The following is a 25157-nucleotide window of genomic DNA, read 5'->3' as shown; positions in this document are numbered from 1 at the left end:
GTGAGAGGCCGGCGCGCTGCCGACTGAGCAACGGAGGCTCCTTATACGTACATTACGAACAGTAAAATCAATTGGTCTCACCTCCTTTTACACCCCACCGCCGTTAAGTTTATTTACCCCCACCCTCCAAAAAATTAAAAGAAGGCGTGTTTCTTTATGTTTAAAGGAGATTCCAAATACCAATGTTCACGTTTATTACCTTCAGTTTTGAGATATAAGTATCCCCTTAAAAATAATTAATGTTTTTAACTTCCTTCCACACTCACCCCCCCCCCCCTCACTCGCAAAGTGATATTAAAACAAAAAATACTTGTTCCTTTAATAGTAAAGGATCTTCTAAATACCAATTATCACCACTCTAACCTCTTCAGTTTTTGATTTATGTGTCCTCATGAAAGGAATTCATCTCCTTTTCACTCCCTCCCCCCCCCCAAGATTGTTTCCCCCCCAAAACGAGCTTTTCTTTGTTTTTAAAGGAGATCAAAATACCAATTTTCTCGTCTGTAACAACTTTAGTTTTTATTAGATGTATGTATTCTCATACAATTAAGTCAATTAATTTTTTCTATCCTTTAACACTCCAAATCCCCTTCATTGGATTTTTCGAGAATACGTGTTTGTTTACTTTTAAAGCAGATTCCAAAAATAAAATTTCACGTGTGTAACATCTTCATTTTTGAGATATCAGTAGCCTAATTAAAAGAATTCAACACCATTTTCAGTCACTTTTACCCCCCCCCCCCCCAACCCCCACTACCCAAGTTGTATTTCTGAAAACTAAAAATACACTATTCTTTATTTTTAATACGATAAAAAAATGACCATTTTTCACTTCTGTACATGTTAAGTTTTTTGAGATATACTGTAGAAATTCTCATTTTAAAATTTCACCCCATTTTAGTTCCCCTTAAGTGGAGTTTCCAAAGACAAATCACCTATGTTTCTTTACACTTACAGGAGATTCCAAATACCCACTATTTACGTCTGTAACATTTTACGCTTCTCAGATATTCTGTAGATATAGTCTTTCAAAATATTCACCCCAGTTTGCCACTCCTGTTTAACCGCCATTAATTGAATTTTCCAAAAGCAAAAATATACGTGTTTCTATATTTTTAAAGGAGATCCCATTTACAAATTTTCAGTTCTGTAATATCTTCAGTTTCTGGGATATATGTATCCTCATTAAAGGCATTCAACCCATTATTCACCCTTTTACACCCCTCCTATTGGGATTTAGAGAAAACAAAGAAATACATGTTCCTTTATTTTTAAGGGAGATTCTAAACACCAATTTTTACATCTGTAAACGTTTAAAGTTTTAAGATGTAGACACACTCATTTTAAAAATTCACCCCCCTTTTCACCCCCCATTATTTGGATTTTCCAAAAACGAAAAAATACCTGTTTATTTATTTTTAAAGTAGATCCCAAATACCAATTTTCAGGTCTGTAATATCTTCAGGTTCAGAAATATAAGTAGCCTCATTAAAGGCATTCAACCTATTTTTCACCCTTTTTCACCCTTCCTATTACGATTTTTCCGAAAACACAAAAGTACGTGTTTCTTTATTTTTAAAGGAGATTTCTAAATACCAAATTTTACATCTATGAACTTTAAAAGTTTTGAGATATAGATACACTCATTTTAAAAATTTCATCCCCCTTTTCACCCCCCATTATTTGGATTTTCCCAAAACGGAAAAATACCTGTTTCTTTATTTTTAAAGTAGATCCCAAATACCAATTTTCAGGTCTGTAATATATTCAGTTTCTAAGATATAAGTATTCTCTTTAAAGGCATTCAACCCATTTTTCACCCCTTTTCACCCCTCCTATTGGGATTTTCCGAAAACAAAAAAATACGTGTTCCTTTATTTTTAATGAAGATTCTAAATACCAATTTTTACATATCTAAACTTTAAAACTTTTGAGATATAGATGCACTCATTTTAAAAATTCACCCCCTTTTTCACCCTCGCATTAATTGGATTTTCCAAAAACAAAAAAATATGTGTTTCTTTATTTTTGAAAGCGATCAAAAGTACCAATTTTTAGGTCTGTAATATCTTCAGTTTCTGAGATATATGTATTCTCTCTAAAGGCATTCAACACATTTTTCACCACTTTTCACCCCTCCTATTGGGATTTTCCGGAAACAAAAAAATACGTGTTCCTTTATTTTTAATGAAGATTCTAAATACTAATTTTTACATCTATAAACTTTAAAAGTTTTGAGATATAGATGTACTCATTTTAAAAATTCACCCCCCCTTTCACCCTCGCAATAATTGGATTTTCCAAAAACAAAAAAATATGTGTTTCATTATTTTTCACAGCGATCAAAAGTACCAATTTTGCGGTCTGTAATATCTTCAGTTTCTGAGATATAAGTAGCGTATCCGGATTAAAGGCATTCAACCCCTTTTTCACCCCTCCTATTGGGATTGTCTGAAAACAAAAAAATACGTGTTTCGTTATTTTTAAAGAAGATTCTAAATACCAATTTTCACATCTGTAAACTTTTAAAGTTTTGAGATATAGACACACTCATTTTAAAATTTCACCCCCCTTTTCACCCCCTTAGAGACGGAATATCCAAAAATCCTCTCTTAGCGAGCACCTACATCTTAATATGAATATATCCCCAAAATTTCATTTCTTTATGTCCAGTAGTTTTGGCTCGGCGATGATGAATCAGTCAGTCAGTCAGGACAGATTACATGAAAACATGTAAGCCTACATGGCTCAGACGGCAGCGCGTCGGCCTCTCACCACTGGATACCGTGGTTCAAATCCTGGTCACTCCATGTGATATATGTGCTGGACAAAGCGGACGCTGGACAGGTTTTTCTCCGGTTTTCCCTGTCATCTTTCATTCCAGCAACACTCTCCATTATCATTTCATAGCATTTATCAGTCATTAATATCACCTTGAGAGTGGCGACCCCTTTGTAATAATAGCCTATATGGTTCATTCATTACATCCCTGACCCGGTCAAAGACTGGAAAACAGGTTGTAGGTTTTCATTAAACATATTAGGAATTCCATGATAATAACATGGGACGATCGTCATAAATCGTACATTGCAGATAGTGTTTACGTATAGGTTACCATATGGTGAAAGCTGTACACTTTCTTGAGATATTTCTTTTGCTATCTCTTTGTATTCTGCAGTTTTATTCATTTTATTGTGGTACTCTACAGAGTGCACTGTATATAGGCAGGGATGTGCCTCATACTTAGCAATTAATACACACACACAACATCCCTTGGTCATGAAGACAAAGCCATTTTTGTTGTTTTGATTCCTGGTAATCCTAACATGCATAACAACCTAGCGTGCACCGTTAATACTCGAATTCCATTGGTCAGTTCTGTCAAAGACTTGTCAATTCTTTGATTGATTAGAACATGTTCTAATCACTTTCAAGATTTTTGAAGACTTCTCAAGACTTTTCAAGTATTGTAAGCAATTTGACAAGTCAACTTGTGAAGTATTGAAAATTCTTGTGAAGTCTTGTGAAGTCTTGAATTTGACAAAAATTTGATCGTGTACAACAGGATTTAGAAATGCTTACCATCTTACATACAAGACACCGTTTATTTATTTTTCACCCAACAATATGGTTAGAATTAAGTGAACAATAAGCACAAGATGTGAACCTCAACATACTGTTCACTACTCGCCAGTGTCCTCATACATCAAGGAAAAATACCAGGTGAAATCCTTCACAGTTTGCAATCTATTAGTGGGTGGAGATGAACTCTACCAGCATTGACAGTTGATATCTGGAAGAAATTTCAATTAACATTTCTGTCAACTATCACTGAGGCAGTGATAAGAGGGTCAGTCCTCTTCCCAAAAAAACATCTTCGATTCTCAGTAAAACATTCGTTTAACTGTACTGTGTTCTATGGTAAGCCCATTGAGGGTAACTTTGTTTATCTCTAATAGTAGTAATTGCAGATATTTCTTTACATTCACTTGATCATATACAAAATAATAACTGCAATACAGTTTCACTGTCAGCTTTCAACCCTCACACAATCAGAAATATCTTAACTCAAATGTTTACCTCGAAGGATAGTGTTCAGTGGCTGCTCATTGATTGGTAATAAGGTTGTTAAATAGTCTCAGTTGATGCAGTTATTGTCATGCCTGGAAGTTGCTGGAACTTGGAATCTTTCTGGAAAATTACCAGTAGACTTTTAAATATGCAGATGCAATTACTTCAGAAATGTCAGTCAGCCATGGACTTTTGCGACAGTTTTGTTTAATATTTTACCATTGACACAAATCTGAACCATAGAGATATCTACAAGGAGTTTGCATAAGTAAACATATTCTACCTGTGAGTAAGTTCATTATCTTGTTGTTGGTTTCATTGAGTAATATTTTAGAAGTATTTGTAAGAAGTTTTCCATTTACTTTTTTTTAAAGATTACAGGATGCAGACATTTTTCTTTAATCTAGTGTCACAGCTTATCAGAGAAAGACCATAAAAAATTATTTTCCATTTCTTTCCTTTCCTCCTGTAAATGATAAACCTCTCTGGGTGTACTGAAATCCCAGGTTAGTTTATTGCTTCCCTCTTGAAGTGATTGTGTTAGAAAATAATAAATCTATCATCGTGTTTGTGATAAGGGACTCCCTGAACATTTAATGGATATGTCCTTGTGTAACATCAGAAGAACTTTCAAAAAGTGGTTGATATCCAATAGCTTCTACTCAGTATCTGAATTTGAATCAATCACTACTGATCTGCATTTAGGGCAGTCGCCCAGGTGGCAGATACCCTATCTGTTGTTTTCCTAGCCTTTTCTTAAATGATTGCAAAGAAATTAGAAATTTATTGAACATCTCCCTTGGTCAGTTATTTTAATCCCTAACTCCCCTTGCTATAAAAAATATTTGCCTCAATTTGTCCTCTTGTATTCCAACTTTATCTTTATATTGTGATCTTTCTTACTTTTAGACACCACTGAAACTTTTTCGTCTACTGGTTGCTCCACGCCATCTCTCCACTGACAGCTCGGAACATACCACTTATTGTATAAGAACAATTTCATGTTTTTACCCATATTGAACTTACTACTAGTATTTACAATACCTACCTTTATCATCCACCCAACTCAACACACAAAACATCCATTGTCTCTAAAGGGACATTACAAGAAAAAAAGTAAAAAAGTATACTTTTTGAGTAGTGATGACATTTTATCAACATTATGTAATTAACATCTAGTCCATTAATGATACAATTTAATTGTCAATTTTACTTATTTACACAAAAAATGTTTTTGTGTAAAACAGACAAAAAGTAATGCTATTTTAAGGGGTGATATAAAGGCCATTGCCATCCTAACATGTTGGTAAATTGGTAGTATGAATAGTGTTACATTTATTATAGCTTGTGTGTTCATAGTTGTAATTATTTTATACTTAATGGCATATATTACCTGACAAAAAAGTTAAACACCCAGAAGTAGTGGTCCAATATTATCCCATTCCAGTATACATGCACATCGTTGATGTGCGAGTAAATGATTAGATTTACAAGGATCTGTAATGTGTAGAACACCCACCAGAGTGCATTCGTGATGACACCGACCTGTTGTGGATAAGTTGTTACCAGTCAACTGCTGTGAGTAGTTCCCCCTCAGCAGTGATAGCATGTGGTCAAGTGTATAATCGCTGTGACGAGATGCCGTGGATGTCTTTGACGTGTAATAGTACAAGTGTAAGATGTAGGCTATGGCAGCGAACAGTGGGGGTGAGGAGGCTCCTGACCCCTCGAAGTTAATAATCGAGTGTGAAGAAACAGTTCAAATGGAGCAAGATACAGAAGATAGCTCAAGTGAAAATAGTGATAAAGTGAATAATGCTAAAAGGCAAGATAGGTGTGAGGATAAAGATCTTGGTGATCAGGTTCCGAAGACTGAGCCACAAGAAGTTTACCCTAGTACACATTATGGCCCATTTATCATTTTCGTGGAGTCTACCGCAGCCCAAAATGTTGGTCATATGCATCCCATGACCTTGGGTAGAATTTTTTATGAATATAAAATCCCGGGGATCAAATCTGTGGCATGAAAGGGCAGAAACAGAGTACAACTTGAATTTGTATACGCCGTACAAGCGAATTCATTCCTTAAGCATCCTTTATTAGCTGAACTTAAACTCAGGGTGTATATACCCAGCTCCAATGTATTGCGCGTGGGTATTATAAGGGGAGTAGAAAAAACTCTAAGTGAAGCTACCATATAACAAAATTTAAAGTCTGTGGCAACTATAAAATCAGTTCAACGTCTCAATCGTAGGATCGTTAGCCAAGAGGGTAACCAGTATGTCCCAACGGGATCTATTAAAGTTGTCTTTAGGGCACAGAAACTTCCTCAGTATGTTTCACTGTATCAGGTACATTTAGTTGAACAATATGTTTTTGCCCATATCATTTGCAAAAAATGCCAAAGATATGGACATGTGGATAAACATTGTAGGGCAACAAGTTCAAGATGTGGGCGTTGCGCTCTACACCACATCACGACGAACTGTACAGAAACATTTCTTCAATACGCTCATTGCCAGGGAACACATTTAACCGGGGCACCTGAATGCCCGGCACACCAGCAGCAAGTATGTATTAAAAAGATCATGAGCACTGATAACATACCGTTCAAGGACGCTGTGAAGAAATTCCAGCCTGTTGAATATAATACTGCTGCCAATTCCCAACATTTTCCCCCATTAACTAGGGAATGCCACCTCCTACACCAGAGAATCCACGAAAGAGAAAATTTACGCAAGTAATTTTGCAATCACCGCGACCTGTGCCTGCCCCGGGATATGATCGGGATGGTTACTACAATTTGATTCGAGCTACACCTAGCATGGAGATGGATAATTCACAAGTATCAACTTTTTCTAATATTCCCAGCCAGAGGATCGAGGCTTCAATAGACGTGCCTGCCTGCACTAGTAGCGCCTCGATGACACAACCGATATCTTCTTTTCAAAGGCAAAGAGACCACCTTCAAAGTGGAGTCTATCAATCCATCAAACAATTGGTGCAATTATTGGGTGATAACCCAACAATAGCTCACAATATTTATCAGTTAAGGGACAAGGTTTACAATTTTATACAGTTCTATGATTAGAATCACACAATGGAACTCTAGGAGTATCATGAATAAACGTCATGAGCTCTTTAATCTGATTCAGGAAACTGTACCGCATTTTCTAGCAATACAAGAAACCTGGTGTGACCCTTCCAAGCGCATAGCGTATCCTAATTATAATGTTGTTCGTCACGACGGACCAGGATATGGAGGAGTTGCCTTTTTGGTTCACTCTTCCCTGACATATAGACTTAATTCAAATATTCAGACAATACCCTCTACATATGTTATAGGAATATATTATAAGCACATCCTGCTTGTGAATATTTATTGTCCACCAGACGTTTACATCACTGAAAGGCAATGGGATCAATTTTTTCAGCAATTTGCCACAGAACCATATCTTTTTATTTTTGGGGACTATAATATTCACCATACGGTGTGGGGAGGAAGTACTGACACACCTCAAGGTAAATACTTCCTCAATGCAGTTAACAAGAATTCTCTTGCATTATTGAACGACGGTTCCCCTACATGTCTTACTGCGCCCTCCACTCCTCCCAGCGCAGTGGATCTAACGCTATGTAAGCGAAGTATGTTGTCTATTACCACATGGCACTCCTTAGCTGACACTTACTCAAGTGATCATTTTCCTATTGTTATTTCATATGGCTTAGGCCGACCTAGTTCTTCACCTTCGCATTTACTTGCTGAAAACGCTATCCGTTCGTTACGGAGATTTAAACCGCAGTTATATACTGCATACCTTGAGGATAGTTTACGACGAATACCTGACAACCTTTTTTCTTATCAATCGTTACTTCAGATTTTACAAGAGTATATTAATTTGCATCATACCATAATAGCAACCCCCCCTCCAACTTATAAGCGCCCTCCGAAAGTTAAATGGTGGGACTAGGAATGCCATTTATTGATACAAACTCGTAAACTTTTGTTCTACCAATATAGGCAACACTCCACACCTCACAATTATTTCAGGCTCAAACATCATATAGCACACACTCAAAAAGTTTTGCACAAAAAACGTCATTTAGCTTGGCGAGAGTTCATCTCTTCCCTTACTCGTCAAGTTTCTATCACAACTTTGTGGAATGCTATCCGGGCGATAACAAGAGTTACGCAACATTCTGCTCCCATGACAATTCCACGACAGGTGTTATCAGATTTTCTTGACCATGAGACTCCAGATTATGTAGTACCTCATTATGTCCACTTACAAGACATGCACGATACACGCTTTTCCATGTTATTACAGCCATGCGACTACCAGGAATTAGAAGCAGTTTTTCAATCTTGTTCGAATTCATCTCCCGGTCCTGATAATGTATCGTATCAGATGCTTAAATTATTACCGCTTAGAGCTAAGAAAATATTATTAGAGATGTATAATGACATCTTTCAAAATTTTATTATGCCACCTACGTGGAATAAATTTTTTCTTATTCCTATTCCTAAAAATAGTCAATTACCCTCTGAACCAAACAATTACCGCGGTATAGTGTTAGGTTCTTGTATCTGCAAATTCTTTTTTAAGATTTTACTTTGGAGTATTATAGTCTAACGCCGCAATATCATTATGCCTTTTTCAAGGGACAAAGTTCATATGATGCGTTTAATATGTTCGTTATCGACTTGTTACTAGCTCGTCACAGGAAACACAGCACGAGTGCGGTTTTTCTAGATATCCAGCGGGCCTACGACTCTGTACCACTGAATATCCTATGGGATAAACTGGCATCTCTTAAAATACCAGTGGGGATTATTACCATTCTTAGACACTTACTTACATTGTACTTTAAAACATCGCAATATACAATACAGCCACGTCAGGTGAGTACAGGTTTGCCTCAGGGAGGTATACTGAGCGGCATTCTTTTTGCTATATTTATGAAGGACTTTGAAACTCATTCTCCGCTATGCTCGTATACAGGCGTTCGCAGATGATTTTTTGGTTTATTATACGCATGAGAATTTACAGTTTTGTAGACAGCATATCATATACACGCTTAGAGAGGCCATGACATGGTTGAATGCTCATGGACTGCATCTTTCTATCGCTAAATGTCGAGCGATGATCTTCACACACCATCGTACCTATGATCGCTCACCGATTTCTTTTGATGCTTATGAAATCCCCATAGTTAGTCAACATAAGTATCTAGGATTATTTATAGATCATAAGCTTACATGGAAGCAGCATTTTTGCTATTTACGCTTGAAAAGTGATCAGTACATACAGATAATAAAAGCTATCACCCGTAGACACTGGGGAGCTGACCCGTGTGTAGCAATATCCTTGTACAAATCCACTATAAGATCGATCCTGGACTATGGTGCACATATCTTTGACTTGGCAGCGAGCACGAATTTGAATATTCTTAATATATGTCAATATCAAGCACTGCACACGTGTATAGGAGCTCTGAAATCAACACCTACAAATGCACTTTTGGTAGAATCCTGCGAACCTCCCTTACATGTTCATAGACAAATGCTTGCTATGCAATATTTACTCAAAAAAATTTCTCTTACGAGGCACCCTTTAATCCCAAAATTGCAGCTCCTCCATGAGTATTATTCCATACAGCGTCAAGGTTTGCGAAGACTGCCTGCTTTATATCAGGCTTTCGATGCGTTAAAATAATTCCAAGGTACAGTACTGTAAAGTGAAAATTTAATTCCCTATACTTTACCGTATTCTGTTCCCCATTATTGGCCACAGATAATCTGGCCTACCCGCAGTAGCTATACTGCTGTTATTCATGCACAGGAGCCAGATCATTTGCCCGCTAAAAGATTGAAACTTTCCTGTATCTCTCCAAGCATAGACATATACACAGATGAGGCCAAGAATATCACTGGAGTTGGAGCCGCTTTCTGTATACCTTCAATATGGTTTACCTAGTGATTGTTCGATCTTTACTGCGGAATTATTCACTATCCAACAAGCTTTACTCTTTGTTCAGTGGCATGACTATAAGCGAGTTACGATATATATGGATGCGCTGAGCGCGTTGCAGTCCCTGATCTCCTATGCGCTATCTTATAACTGGTATGTATATAATAAAAGTCTTCTCTATATGCTTGATAATTCCAGTATTTATATAACATTAGTCTGTTTACCTGGACATGTGGGTATTTTGGGTAATGAACAAGCGGATTTCCTTGCAAAACAAGCTTCTCACCTCCCTGTTCCGAGTTCTAATAATATTGTTCCTTCGTCCGATTATGCAGCTGTAATTAGACAATCTGCGCATAATGAATGGCGACAGACTGCACAAGTCAAAGGTACCTTTTATTATCATCTACAAACATCTATACCAGTAAAACCATGGTTTATGAGATGATCATATTCCAGAAGACATATTACTAACATCATTAGGTTGCGTTTTAATCATGCCCTTACGCCCCTATATAAATTTCGGTTCCATTTAATGCAGGATCCAAACTGTTCGTGTGGTGCAAGTGATGGGGATGCAAATCATCTACTTTTTCAGTGTCCTCTATATGCCAATCAATGTAGGAAGTTTATTAGTAGGTTCATGCGACTCAAGCAGGTTTTTCCAACCAGTGTTTCTTGTTTGCTATATAATCCTTCTGAGGAGATTATCAAAGTTCTAAATACGTTTTTGGATGATGCAAATATTGCGTTATAAGTTTCTATGTGGTGTATGGTGGATCGTATTCAGATACTACTGATTCTATTGGGGTGGTTCATCACATTTTTGGAGTATTTAGTAATAGTGATTTGGTGGAATATAGTGGTGTGCATCCCTTCAAAATGACGACTTGTTATGGACTAAAGTTTTCGCTTGTATTAGTGTTATTCAGCAAGTAATGGATTTTAGAATGGGTGAAATTACCTCGGTAAAAGCCCACAACTCATCACCAACAACAAGAACAACAACAACAACTGCTGTGAGTCAGACAGTTAAGGAAGACGTGCAGAGAGGACTGTGTACAGTATGAAGCACCCATGATGCCTTGCAGATGTGTTAGACAGCCTATCCACCAATTGACAGCATTTGACAGAAGCCGCATTGTGGGACTGCATGAGGCTGGTTGGTTTTTATCGTGCAATTGCCGGGCATGTGAGCCATTAAGATGTCACAGTGGCCCGATGTTGGACTCGGTGAGTACAAGAGGGCACCCAGTCATGTCGTTCAGGTTTGGGTCCTCCCGTTGCCAGGAAGATTCCCAGACCTCTCCATCATTGAACACGTGTGGGATGATAGTGGAAGGGTACTCCCTCCCGGTATCAAGCAGCGTGATCTGGAGGGACAGTTGCAACAACTGTGGACGAACTGGCCTCAGGAGAGGATCCAAAGGCTGGTTGACACCATTCTGAAATGTGGTCAGGGTGGATGCGACACCCCACTGACCTGGCGCCAACATTCCACCTGTAACTGCCAACGGCCTTGTCTCTTTCATCCCATATTCCAATCAGTTCATTGTCTTTCAGCATATGTACTTTCATTCACTTTCAACCACTCCTTCTGGGTGCTTAACTTTTTTGTCAGCCAGTGTATTTATAATATTCTATATTCATGTATGTATGACTTTGTCCATTGCAACTGTCAGTTGCCTAACGACAATAAAACTATTCTAATTAAAATTTGCATCACCTTTTGTATTTTTAGTCGTAGAGAATGTTTCACTGATTTAGAATTGATTTGGCAGTATTATGATATTAGATAATTGTTAAAATTTGTAATAATTTTGTAGCTATTCTGGATCCTTATAATCAGCTGTATATACACTCAGATGAATACAGTTATTTTATCTTCGGTTAATAGGGCCATGACACTACATCATCAGCTCTGAGCTGGGCTATGTACCTATTGGGCTCACATCCTGACATTCAGGTGAGTGAAATTTTAAAAAGAGTTTTGGGTTGGGATGGTGTTCAACAGCTTCAGATTATTCACTACGGACATCAGTCCATCTCTGTAACCTAATGGTTAGTGCTATTATTGGAGACCCAGATTTGATTCCCGGTACCGTACTGCCAGAGATTTAAGAATAGCCAGAGGACTGGTATTTGATTAAAATGATACATGCAGCTCATCTTCATTGAGGAGGTATGTCTGCAAAGAGCTACACCACCTCAGAATGGGGACTTTAGTGCTAACATCTATTGTACATTAAAAATAAAGATTAACTAAGTATGATGCTGACTTTATTGTTGCTTTTGATGGTGGTAAAATTACCTTGTTGGAGTGCTTTCAACCATTTTGATCAACTGTACTCAGTCACAAAGACACTTAACATCTTGTGTTTTGTGTCTACTGGTAGCTAAAAGGCATTTTTGTCAAACAAATTATGCAAATGGGGTATTTTCTCCCATGTTATATATGATGAGGTTGTATAGATTATGAAATTTGAACTATGTTTGTTCTTTGAGAATGCAAGTGCTTTGATATATATTCTATTGCATATCTCATATTCTTCTAGAGAGAAAAGGAGATGTTCTTTGGAGCTGATGTGGAGAATTTATATCCTTTTGGTGATCTTTGCAAGTCCAATACATAGTAAATGAAAATGCTGTGGAAGATATGCCCTATAAACTCAAATAACCCATGCACCCCAATCTTGTAGAGCAGGGAAAAGGAAATTAAAATCGCACATATTTTGCACACATCATTGTATTTGGTAAATATAAGTTAATCATTCATTCATTAAATGCATTAGAATTATATCATACTCACAAGCAATTCTAAAGAACTGAAATGTAGAAACTGCCACTTTCTACAACATGAGCATTACCAGTATATTAATTGCCAACTTGATTTCTTTCACTTAAACAATAAAATGATTACCATTTTTCCTTCCCCCCCGATACTTATGTACCTTTTCTAGGATGTTATATGGATTGATAAAAATTCAAGGAAAAGAAAAATCTGCACAAAACAAGTGAAGGAAGAAAGTGGAAATGTAATAACAGACCCAGAGGAGATAAAAAGTAGGTGGAAGGATTACTTCGATAAACTCCTGTATGTGAGAAATTATGCAGAATAGAGTGTAGTGGTAAATGAGGTTGGTCCAAAAATGGAGAATGATATTGCAATGGTACAGGTGGAAATGGCTGTTAAACTAATGTAAACAGGAAAAGCTGCAGGGATGGGTGAAATACAAGGCATGATTTTTAAGTAATGGCCGTTTGAAAATAACTACACAATGAAAGATGTTTTTCAAAAACCACATTTATTTGCAGATTCTACATACTTTACACCATTTTTCAACATAGCCACCAAGTTTGTTTAAACATGATGTATCCACAAAGATGCACATGAAATGCTGTCAGTTGGTTCACTTATTTATTTCACCTTAACTTCACATAAACATACATATAACCTAATCAACTGCTGTCATAAACAAAATACACACATCAACAAACTGCCATTTTAACAATTGCCTAGCACAGCACATGGAGATTGCAACCTTGAAACAGTTGACTGCTGACTAGCATGTCCGCCTAAACATAGCACGAGGTCACCAGTATACTCCTGTTAAACTTTAACTCCTACTGAACAATAACTCATCTCTACCATCAAGACAACCTGCTTATATATATGCCTGGCCAGGCTTCTAGAAAGATACATTTTCTCGTAAATTCTAGAGTGCTTAAGGGCCAGACAGAATATTCGACAGAGTTCTCATGTACCTAGTACCATTCTGGATATTATACTATGTTACACAATACTGTAGCAGATTACACATCATATGCAGGTAATAATAAATTATATAATATTAATTACAGGTTTTGAACTCATATAAATATCTATATACAGCACAAGTGTCATGATATAACCTCACAAATAATCTAATCATATCGTCTGTACATATGACGTAAATAATAATACTAATACTAAATGGATGTAATAATAATAATAATAATAATAATAATAATTCAAGCTCGATACTTGCATTTTTTACCCATGGGTGAGAGAATATTGTTTTCAAGTTATATCAGTTTATCACACTTGCGTCAATATCCCCTCCATAACTTCAAACAATTTCTACAGTCTATCACACTCATCGACTTTGCCTTGGACATAGATTGTACGTATCTTCTTTCTTCCTCTATGTCGCTGGATGTGCTCTCCTCCTCTTGACCAGCTTGTGCCGTGTCAGGGGTCGGGTTGCCTCGCTGCCAGGCTTACTCTGTATGCGCAGCGGTTGGGTGACTTCCTGCAACTCCGATGCATGGACCTTGACAGGAGGGTTGGTCTTTAGTAAGTAGACCCCATGGCCCAGCTGCTTATCCACCTCGATGGGACCAAACCACTCAGGTGCAAGACCTGTGTGAGAACCTCCAATCTTATTACTGACTGGGTGGTTACATCGCAGTACTTGTTGGCCTGGTAGGAAGATCTGGGTCTCTTAGACATCTTGAGCCTTGGGCTGAGTAAGGAATCTCTTCTCGGCCAAAGCTTGCATCTCCTTGATGTCCTACTGTTGCTGCTGCTGCCACTCTGCTAGGGAAACAGCTGCATCATCTTGACCAGAAGTGGGTGGTGGACGAATCTCCCAATCCCTGGTGCCATATAGCTGTCGACTAAGGAACAGCTTGTACGAGAGGTAACTTAAAGGGTCCACCTTTTCAATATGTTCTCTAATGTTCTCAGTGCAATACGGATATAAGATGAAATTCTTAAATTTAAATAAGGAACAGCTCTGCTGGGGAATAGCCGGTGAGATGGTTGATGCGTCATCGCAGGGCAAAAAGTGACTGTGGTATCTGACGGTCCCACAGTCGATGTTCTTTGTCTATCAGGTGGACCCGTAGCGTCCTTTTCAGCATCATTTGATGCCACTTCCTTGACGTGAACTGACTCCCGTTGCCTGACAGACTGTACCGTGGATAACCATAGTGGCTGAATACTTCATTTTGTATAAGGCTGGTGATGCGTCCCGTCACAGCTTCTGGTATCAGACAGGCCTCAAGCCATCTTGTGAAGAGGTTGGTGATTACTAGGAGTCCTGTTTTATCCCATATTTTTCTAGGGTAAGGACCCATCGAGTCCAGGGTTATGACCTCACAAGGGCTTTGCAGCCGTCTTCCTTGCTGACTGGAATCTGCCTTCCTGTTGCTCGCCTTGGTGCAGGCACAGATGTAGCACCCCTTCACATAGTCCAGAATGTCTTTCTGCATGTTGACCCAGAAGAATCTTTGTCAGATAGACTGGTATGTCTCTTTGCCTCCTGGATGTCCGGCTTCTGTGCTGTCATGGAACTTCTCAAGGATGTCTGTCGTGTGTTGTCTGGGGATCACCACTACTCTAGGCATGTCGGAGAGGTGGGACCTGTACATTAAGACTCCTCCGTCAACCCAGAAGTTCTTGTAGCACATTTTGAATTCCCTCGGGACGAGTCGACTATCGGTGTTCCGTCTCCTAATCCTCTGCCTCATGGTCCTACAGCGCTTTTCTTGTTCTTACGACTGTTTGATTACTCCCATATCAAGCTCCTTCTTGATGGTCGTAAGGACAGGTTCCTTAGGCTCACTGTTTTTGTGGCAACTCCCTCTCCACAATGGAGCTCCTAGCTTCAGGTTCCATCGCCGGGTGCCTAGATAAGCTGTCTGCTCCTATGTTCATTGGTCCTGGGACGTGACACACATGGAAATCAAATTCTGCGATTAACAGAGCCCACCATATCAATTTAGATTTTGAGCCAGAGACCAAGTTCAACCATTTGAGAGCAGTGTTTTTGGTGTAGAGCTGGAACTTCCTTCCCTCCAAGTAGCCTCTGAATTTGCCCATGCCCCATGGTGTGGGCCAGGATCTCCAAGTAGTCTATGCAATGGCCTCCACAGTATGCACTAGCCATGCGTCTTGTAAATGTCATTGCTGTCATAGGTAAATTTTAATACTTCTTTAGTATCAGTCACCTCCTCTATCTGGTCATTATCCTTGTAACCAACAATCTTTACATACTGTTGACTGAATACATCTGTCTTTTGAAGATCCTCGCATACACACTCCCCTTGTTCATTAATGATTCCTGGAATGTCCTTCTTGGAACTTGTTTCTGCCTTGAAGTACCTATACATACTCTTCCATTTTTCACTAAAATTTGTATGACCACCAATTATGCTTGCCATCATGTTATCCTTAGCTGACTTCTTTGTTAGATTCAATTTCCTAGTAATTTCCTTCAATTTCTCATTACTTCCACAGTCATTCCTAATTCTATTTCTTTCCAGCTTACACCTCCTTCTTAGTCTCTTTACTTCTCTGTTATAATATAGTGGATCTTTACCATTCCTTACCACCTTTGAAGGTAGAAACCTGTTTTCACATTCCTCAAGAATTGTTTTTAACCCATCCCAGAGTCTGTTTACATATTTATTCACTGTTTTCCACTGATCATAGTGAAATTTTTAAACTCCCTCATGCCTGTTTAATCAGCCATATGGTACCGCCTAATAGTCCTAATTTTAATATCTTCCTTACTTTCGCATTTATTTTTAACTATCACAAAAACAGCTTCGTGATCACTAATACCATCTATTACTTTGGTTTCTCTATAGAGCTCATCTGGTTTGACGAGCACCACATCCAGAATATTCTTCCCTGTAGTTGGTTCCATCACTTTCTGAGTCAGATGCCTTTCCCAAATTATTTGACATTTGTTGTCATGCCTCCTGTCGTTTGCACTACCTTCCCAGTTGACATTTGGTAAATTGAGATTACCCGCTACAATCACGTTCCTTTCCTTATCGTTTCCCCACATAGCAGATTATCTTATCAAATAGTTATGAATCAGTGTCAGCGCTACCCTTTCCCGGTCTGTACACTTCTAAGATATCAAGTTGCTTATTATCTTTAGAGATGAGCCTTACACCTAGAATTTCATGTTTGTCATCTGTAACTTTTTCGTAGCTTACAAATTCTTCTTTCACAGAATGAATACTCCCCTCCTACCATTTTGATCCTATCTGTGTGATACACACTCCAGATCCATGAGAAAATTTCTGCATCCATTATTTCATTTCGCAGCCATGATTCAACTCCTATTACAACATCTGGTAAGTACATATCTATTAAATTACTTAATTTTATTACTTTCTTTACAATACTTCTACAGTTCAGCACTATCACTTTTAAGTCATCTCTACTTTACTTCCAGTTCCTTGTTTCCTTATCAACGGTCCCTAGGCCACCCTGTTTCCCTGTTTGTATCTCCCTATAACCCTTCTAAACAAATTTCCTAACTTATATGTACCACTGCAGTTTAAGTGAAGGCCTTCTGAGCGCAGATCCCTATCTCCTACCTGCCCACTAGGATCTAGAAATCTCACTCCCAGTTTCCCACATACTCTCTCCATAGTCTCATTTAAACCCCCAATCACCTTTCGGTCAGTATCCCTCCTACACAGTATTCCACTGAGAACAATATCCGCTTCCTTAAACTTCACCCATGCTGCATTTACCAGATACCACACATCCCTAACTATGTTGGTACTTATACCTGCTTGTCTTACGTTGTTGGTATCAACGTAAAACATTACCACCTTCTGCTTTACCTTCTCCTTCTCTTCTACTTTCTTCAAAATCTACCTTAACCTAATTCCTCGAATACACTCTACCCTGGTTCCCTTTCCTCCATACACTTTCCCCACATGTCTGACAATGGAATCCCCCACGACCAAAGCCTCAATCCTACCCACCTCATTTGATTCCCTCCCCTCCTAGTCAGTCCTATCTTTCCTGACAGCTGCAGAAGCTACTTCCTCCTTCTTTTTCTCCATCCCATGACCCTGTTTCACCTGTCTTTGCCTATTCACTACTCCATATTTCCCTTTCCTACCTTTTCCCTTCCTCCTACTTCCGCACTTCTCAGCAACAGTTCCCTGTTCCTCATCTTCCCTCGTTTGTTCTACCTATAGTGATTCGTACCAATTTCTCACAGACACTTTAGAACATTAGACCACCTGTCTTCTACAATTCCCCCCTTTCCTTCCCATCCCTCTTTTATACCTACTGTATCCTGTACATTGTTTGAGGGAGGCCTAGCTTATTTCCTGTCTTCTGAGAGAATCCTAATGATATCCCTCAAACTGTCCAACTCCTCCCTCATACTCCTTAATGCCTGACCACACCCACACTTCCTACACTTGCACTCCTTAGGCTTTCTTTACTGAATAATGAAAAGAAAAAGAAAAATAATATAACTTATTCTGTGCAAAATAAAAATGAAAAGAAAGAAATATTGTCTAGGATAGTTCACAATGATCACACAAAAATAAGGTAATTAATATAGGCTACTACTACACTACAATACTACTTAGTTGCACGATTTTTTTCCTACAATACCCTGTTAGGTGTATTTAATTATAGCAAGCGATAATAGTATTTAATATGCCAGTCACCTTCAAAATAAGGTGGCCAATCCTCCTCTATATAACAAGACAGCAGAGTCAATCACGCGCAGCAGGCCGTACTGTGGGGCAAACCCAGAAGGCAAAGTCGTGGTAGGTACATGGACATTGGGATGAAGAGGGAAAATAAAATATCCTATTTTCTTTTGGAAATAACCAAAGGGTGGAACATATGTATTTTCAAAACTAATATCCAGAATTTTGTTATAACAACAAGATAAAGGTAAAAATGTTACAATTTTCAATCTTTGTTTGTGATACTCAAAGAGGCAGAAATTTTGTGCAAGATACAAGAGCAACAAGCCCATTCAATGGGAACTCCAACAAATGTTTAAGCACAATAGTGATCCTGACTGGAATTTCCACAAAAATTATTATTATTATTGTTATTATCATGATTAATTTTTTTTAATGATAGGAAATAACGTGATTTGTGTCACACCAGAAAAGCGCATGAATAGATTAAAGATCAAAATCCCAAAGGAAGGTATATAATTTTGAGGGATAAACACTGATAATAATAATGCTCAGAGTACACATCTGGGGTGAATAATATCTCAAAACTGTACAAAGATTATTGAGGAACATCCAATATGGATCCTCACAATTCAAAAAAATACAGTAACAGTGCACATTGTCCTATTTAAAGAAGGAGCCGAAGTAAAATAAACATTCATATACATAACAATTTTTTTTTGAAGCAACGACTAGATGACCACCAATGTTGATGACAAAATTTAAAACAACAGAAGTTAAAAGGAATTGGGGATTTGTGAGCCACAATAAAAATTAAAATCTACTTAATCATAAAAAATTGGTGTAAACAACATAACTAATTAATGACAGATCAGTAAGAAACATTATCAATCTCAAGCTTCTTTCTTTGAGGATCAAAAAAATTAGAAAACAAGGGGTGGAAGGGGAAGGAGAAAGGATGACCAAGTCCGCACACTCATAGTTCCATACAGTTCCCACAAAATAGACACAACATTCCAATGATCTACAAGACACCCATTATCAAATTTCAAATCATGTGTCCATAGCTGAAGATACTTCCACAACACTTCGAAAATATTATAGAACTTTCAGGACTTGAAATAATTAAAAAATAGCAAGTCCATGTTTCAAAAAATATTGACTGAAATTGAAGTTTTGTATGCCAAGCCAGAAGGGCAAGACCAATGGCTGAAATATTTAAAAGTTAGTCTGCCTGTCCTTTGCTCACCTACCTCATCATAGAAAACCAGTTCATAGAACAGCAGATGTACAGACCAGCTGTATAAGGACAAATGAAGCCCTCCACACTAGAATCACCTCATATCCCAACTCGCCACAAAGAAGATCAACGTGAGCTTATATAGGCAGAGAGAAGTGAGCACAGAACATGCCAGAAGGCAGACGTAATACGTGACGTGAGCGGAGCGAGGAGGGGGGCAAAACCATGCCCAGTAAGCGAAGAGCCTGCTATTTGCTTTACGTTGCACCGACACAGATATGTCTTATGGTGACAATGGGATAGGAAAGGCCAAGGAATGGGAAGGAAGCGGCCATGGTCTTAATTAAGGTACAGCCCCAGCATCTGCCTGGTGTGAAAATGGAAAACCACGGAAAACCATCTTCAGGGCTGCCAACAGTGGGGTTCGAACCCACTAGCTCCATATTACTGGATACTGGCCACACTTAAGCGACTGCAGCTATCGTGCTCGGTAAGCAAATAGCCGGCCGGGCTAGTAGACGGACAGCTGATAAAAAACGACACATAGCATCAGGTAACTGGTAGAATGCAGCAGCACGAGATGACGAAACAAGTATGGTAGGCGAAGGAAAGTAAAGTCTCAAGTCCCACGATGTAGCAGTGAGAGTACGTGACAACCCTAACAGGATAAAAATTGCTGTTAATTACTGAAAACAGAAAATAATACACAAGAATTACACAATTCTAAACTGCAGTTAAGGCTACCCTAGTTACTACAACAGAACTCTAGTAAGAGAGTTACTACAGATACTAGACTACACAAATATTTCACACTAATAGAATAAACACACTAGTGTCTAATAAGATACTATAATACACTTCAATAATTTTCAACTACATTCAGACTACATTCAGATACTACAATACACTACAATAATTTTAAACTACATTCAGGCATATCCTAATTACAACAGGTTATTACTAAGCACAAACAGAAATTAAAATTAAAGTTTGAAACTTGTAAGACTACTCAAAATAATAGAATAAGCACTCTAATTTCTAATAAGTTACCTCAATACACTACAATCATTTTTAAACTACGTTCTGATGTATCCTAATTACAATAGGTTATTACTAAGCACAAATAGAAATGATAATTCCAATTAAGACTTAAGTTAGAAATTTGCAAGAACTACTCAAGGATTACCAACAAAGTAAAATGCATAGACAGATTAATATTAGTAATATTTTATCCTACTATTCTGAAATACATTACAAGTTATCATAATAATAATAATAATAATAATAATAATAATATTAATAATAATAATAATAATAATAATAATAATAATAATAATAATAATAATAATTTGAGCTCAATATTTGCATTATTTACCCATGGATGGAGAATAAGTTTTGAAAACCCTCTTCATAGACACTTGCCGCCTGCTGCAATAACCACGAGATCTTGATCTTACACTGGGACAGAGCCTGTTTGGCCTTCACCTTTACAGGTGAATGTGTGTGTGTCTCCATTCCATGCTCTGTTGCTTCGATTCGGGCGTGATATGTGAAACCCATGTTTCGTCCACCGTTACGATCTGACTCAACATGTCATCACCTTCTTCAGCATACGATTCAAAAACGTCATCAAACACTCAAATTTGTACAAAAACAAAAGATTCTCCTGTAAAAGTGAAGACCAAACAGACTCTGTCCCAGCGCAAGATCAAGAACTCTTGGTTATTGGAGCAGGCGGCAAGTGTCTATGAAGAGGGTAATCAAAACTTTGTTGTAAGGTATGATAAGTGTTTAAACAATCTTGCCAGCTATGTTGAAAAATGGAGTAAAGTATGTAGAATCTGCAAATAAATGTGGTGTTTGAATATCGTCTTTCGTTGTGTAGTTATTTTCAAATGGCCCTTACTTTAAAAACATGCCTCATATGTGTGGAAATGATAAAGGCAGCAGGACCTAATGGTCTATATTGTTTTATATAGGTTGCTAAGGTGTAAATGAAGCAATCAGTCAATCAGCCAATCAAATAATCACTACTGATCTACATTTAGGGCAGTTGCCCAGGTAGCAAATTCCGTACCTGTTGTTTTCATAGCCTTTTCTTGAATGATTTCAAAGAAATTGGAAATTTATTGATCATCTCCCTTGGTGATTCCAATTCTGAACTCCCCTTTCTATACACAAATATTTGCCCCAATTTGTCCTCTTGAATTCCAACTTTATCTTCATATTGTGATCTTTCCTACTTTTAAAGACACCACTTAAACTTATTCATCTACTAATGTCATTCCAGGCCATCTCTCCATTGACAGCTTGAAACATACCACTTATAACTTAAAATCCATTTTATTAGTCCACCTATTCAATACTGTCCACTTGTAAGTGGTTATGAATACATACGATTACAGACATCTTCGGGATATGTTTCACCTTTTCTATAGGGCATCTACAGCCTCAAATAAATCTTAAAATATTAACCTTAAATATCAAAACAAGAAGCTAGATAATTAGCCTTGTGACCTTATATGCTTAAAATTCTAGTACATTAAGTGTGACATATGGACTACACTAAATAAAAACTGTGATAAAATGTCATTGAAAAACTACCACTTAGTCATTCTAAACCATATGTTCCAAGACTAAAACTTGATCTTCATCTTATATGAACTTGTGAAGTCCTTATAGAATGTCTCTTTGAATTGTCTCCTATTTCTCCAAATGCAATGGTAAAAACATATGTTCTAACAAAGCAAAAGTGAAGTCATAAGCACAGGAACTATGTTTTGCATAAGATGTGGTCATGCAGCTACTGTTGTCATTAGATGTGAAAGCATTTTAAACCCTCCTAGGGTAGTTGTAAAATGAGGTGTAAACTGGAACTGCTGTACAAGATGCAGAATACCATGTAGTCACATAGTATGTAGGGCTCCTTGTAGAGAACATTTGATAGCCTACTTGACCATTCATTCTGTGTTTGTGAAACATGTCCTGAAGGTGTCTGTAATTGTATGTATTTGAAACCCCTTATAAGTGGACAGTATTGAATAGGTGGACTAATAAAATACCTTTATTGGATTTTAAGTTACAACAACTTTCAATGCGGAATAATTGTGAAATTTATAAACTGTAACATACCACTTAGTTGAACAGCTCGTCTTCTTTCTCCCAAAATCCCAGCCCAAACTGCAACATTTTGTAATGCTACTCTTTTGTCAGAAATCATCCAGAACAAATTGAGCTGGTTTCCTTTGGATTTTTTCCAGTTCTTGAATCAAATATTCCTGGTGAGGCTCCCATACACTTGAACCATACTCTATTTGTGGTTTTACCCAAGACTTGTATGCCCCCTCATTTACATCCTTACTACAACCCCTAAACACCCTCATAACCATGTGCAGAGATCTGCACCCTTTATTTACAATTGTATTTATGTGATCACCCCAATGAAGATCATACAGTGATCCCCATAAGGAACTTTCACCCTTTCAATGCAGTAATTAAAACTGAGAGGACTTTTCCTATTTGTGAAACTCACAACCTGACTTTTAACCCCATTTATCACCATACCATTGCCTGCTGTCCATCTCACAACATTATCGAGGTCATTTTGCAGCTGCTCACAATTTTGTAACTTATTTATTACTCTATACAGAATAACATCATCCGCAAAAAGCCTTATCTCTGATTCCACTTCTTTACTCATATCATATATATATATATATATATATATATAAAGGTCTAATAACACTGCCTTGAGGAATTACCCTCTTAATTATTACAGGGTCAGATAATGCTTCACCTGCTCTTAATTCCTTGAGGTCTATTTTCTATCTATTTTCTAGAAATATAGCAACCCATTCAGTCACTCTTTTGTCTAGTTCAACTGCGCTCATTTTTGTCAGTTGTCTCCCATGATCCACCGTATCAAATGCCTTAGATAGATCACTCACGATACAGTCCATTTAACCTCCTGAATCCAACATATCTACTATATCTTGCTGGAGTCCTGCAACTTGAAGTTCAGTGGAATAGCCTGTCCTAATCCCGAACTACCTTCTATTAAACCAGTTATTAATTTCACAAAAATGTCTAATGTAATCAGGAACAATGCTTTCCCAAAGCTTACTTGCAATGCATGTCATCTGACTGGCCTGTAATTTTCAGCGTTATGTCTATCACCCTTTCCTTTGTACACAGGGGCTACAATAGCAACTCTTCATTCGTTTGGTATAGCTCTTTCATGCAAACAATAATCAAATAAGTACTTCAGATATGGTACTGTATCCCAACCCATTGTCTTTAGTATATCCCCAGAAATCTTATCAATTCCAGCCGCTTTTTATAGTTTTCATATTTTGTATCATATTGTAAATGTAATTGTTATCGTAGGTAAATTTTAATACTTCCTTAGTATTAGTCACCTCCTCTGTCTGGACATTATTCTTGTAACCAACAACTGGGCGAGTTGGCCATGCGGTTAGGGGCACACAGCTTTGAGCTTGCACCTGGGAGATAGTGAGTTCGAACCCCACTGTCGGCAGCCCTGAAGATGGTTTTCTGTGGTTTCCCATTTTCATACCAGGTAAATGCTGGGGCTGTACCTTAATTAAGGCCATGGCCGCTTCCTTCCCATTCCTAGGCCTTTCCTATACCACCGTTGCTGTAGCGTTGGTTCAAGACTCAGCACATACACAATAATAAAAATAAAATAATAATACAAAAATAATAATAATAAATAATAAATATTGACATAAAATGTCAATAAAGAAATAGTAAAATGATGCAGTGGCAGAGAATACACATCAGAGCATGGAAACGTGATGGATAACGTTCAATACGCAAAATTATATCATATACAAGGGAACACTTACAGGCCTAAAAATGACAACTAAGACAGGATTGTGGAACATGTGGGGGCCCTATGCAGTCCATGGGAAGTTATGGCGTTATAGGGGAGAAAAGATTTACGATCATCACCTCGAAACTCATCATATTAACATAATCAAAATCAATATTACAAGAAACAAGATCATGACATAGATATTGATAATTCACAAGTGAAGGGTGTTTAAAGACTTTAACATAGGAAGGTGATGCTACATTACAATGTATAGTTTAAAACGAAAGTAAGTGAAAGAACTGAAATTACGGCGACAGGAACCTAGGGCAAACTCGGACATGTTAAATTTAAAACTTTAAAAATTACATTAAGCAAATAAATACCGAAACGCAAAAGGAATAAAATTAAATCAACAAAATCAGAAAACATAGATAATAACACTAAAATAACACTGAAATGACACTTACCAATAAGAACAGGAGTTCCCGAGGGAAGCCCTCGACCACACGCGCTCGCTAGGGCGGTCAGATGTAAATGACGCCGATCACATGCATCATTTTTCCGAAGCCGGCAG

The 25157-nt window shown here is 37.7% G+C and overlaps 1 protein-coding gene across 5 annotated transcripts in view; it reads left to right on the top strand.

The window, feature by feature from the left end:
* Positions 1-25157, top strand: part of LOC136858147 (cytochrome P450 4c3) — a 244644-nt gene that overhangs the window by 174185 nt on the left and 45302 nt on the right. For 4 of the 5 annotated variants that reach the window (XM_067137475.2, XM_067137473.2, XM_067137474.2 and 1 more), the window contains one exon: positions 11941-12009. The exons of the other annotated variant lie outside the window; for it this stretch is intronic. In XM_067137475.2, the coding sequence (XP_066993576.2) occupies positions 11941-12009 (69 nt within the window). The remainder of the gene's footprint in view (positions 1-11940; positions 12010-25157) is intronic. 5 annotated transcript variants of the gene reach the window in all.

This window comes from Anabrus simplex, chromosome 1 (assembly GCF_040414725.1).
Source record: "Anabrus simplex isolate iqAnaSimp1 chromosome 1, ASM4041472v1, whole genome shotgun sequence".
Classification (NCBI taxonomy): Eukaryota; Metazoa; Arthropoda; class Insecta; order Orthoptera; family Tettigoniidae; genus Anabrus; species Anabrus simplex.
The sequence above is the reverse complement of the archived record's forward strand: the minus strand, read 5'-3'. Positions and strand labels throughout refer to the sequence as shown.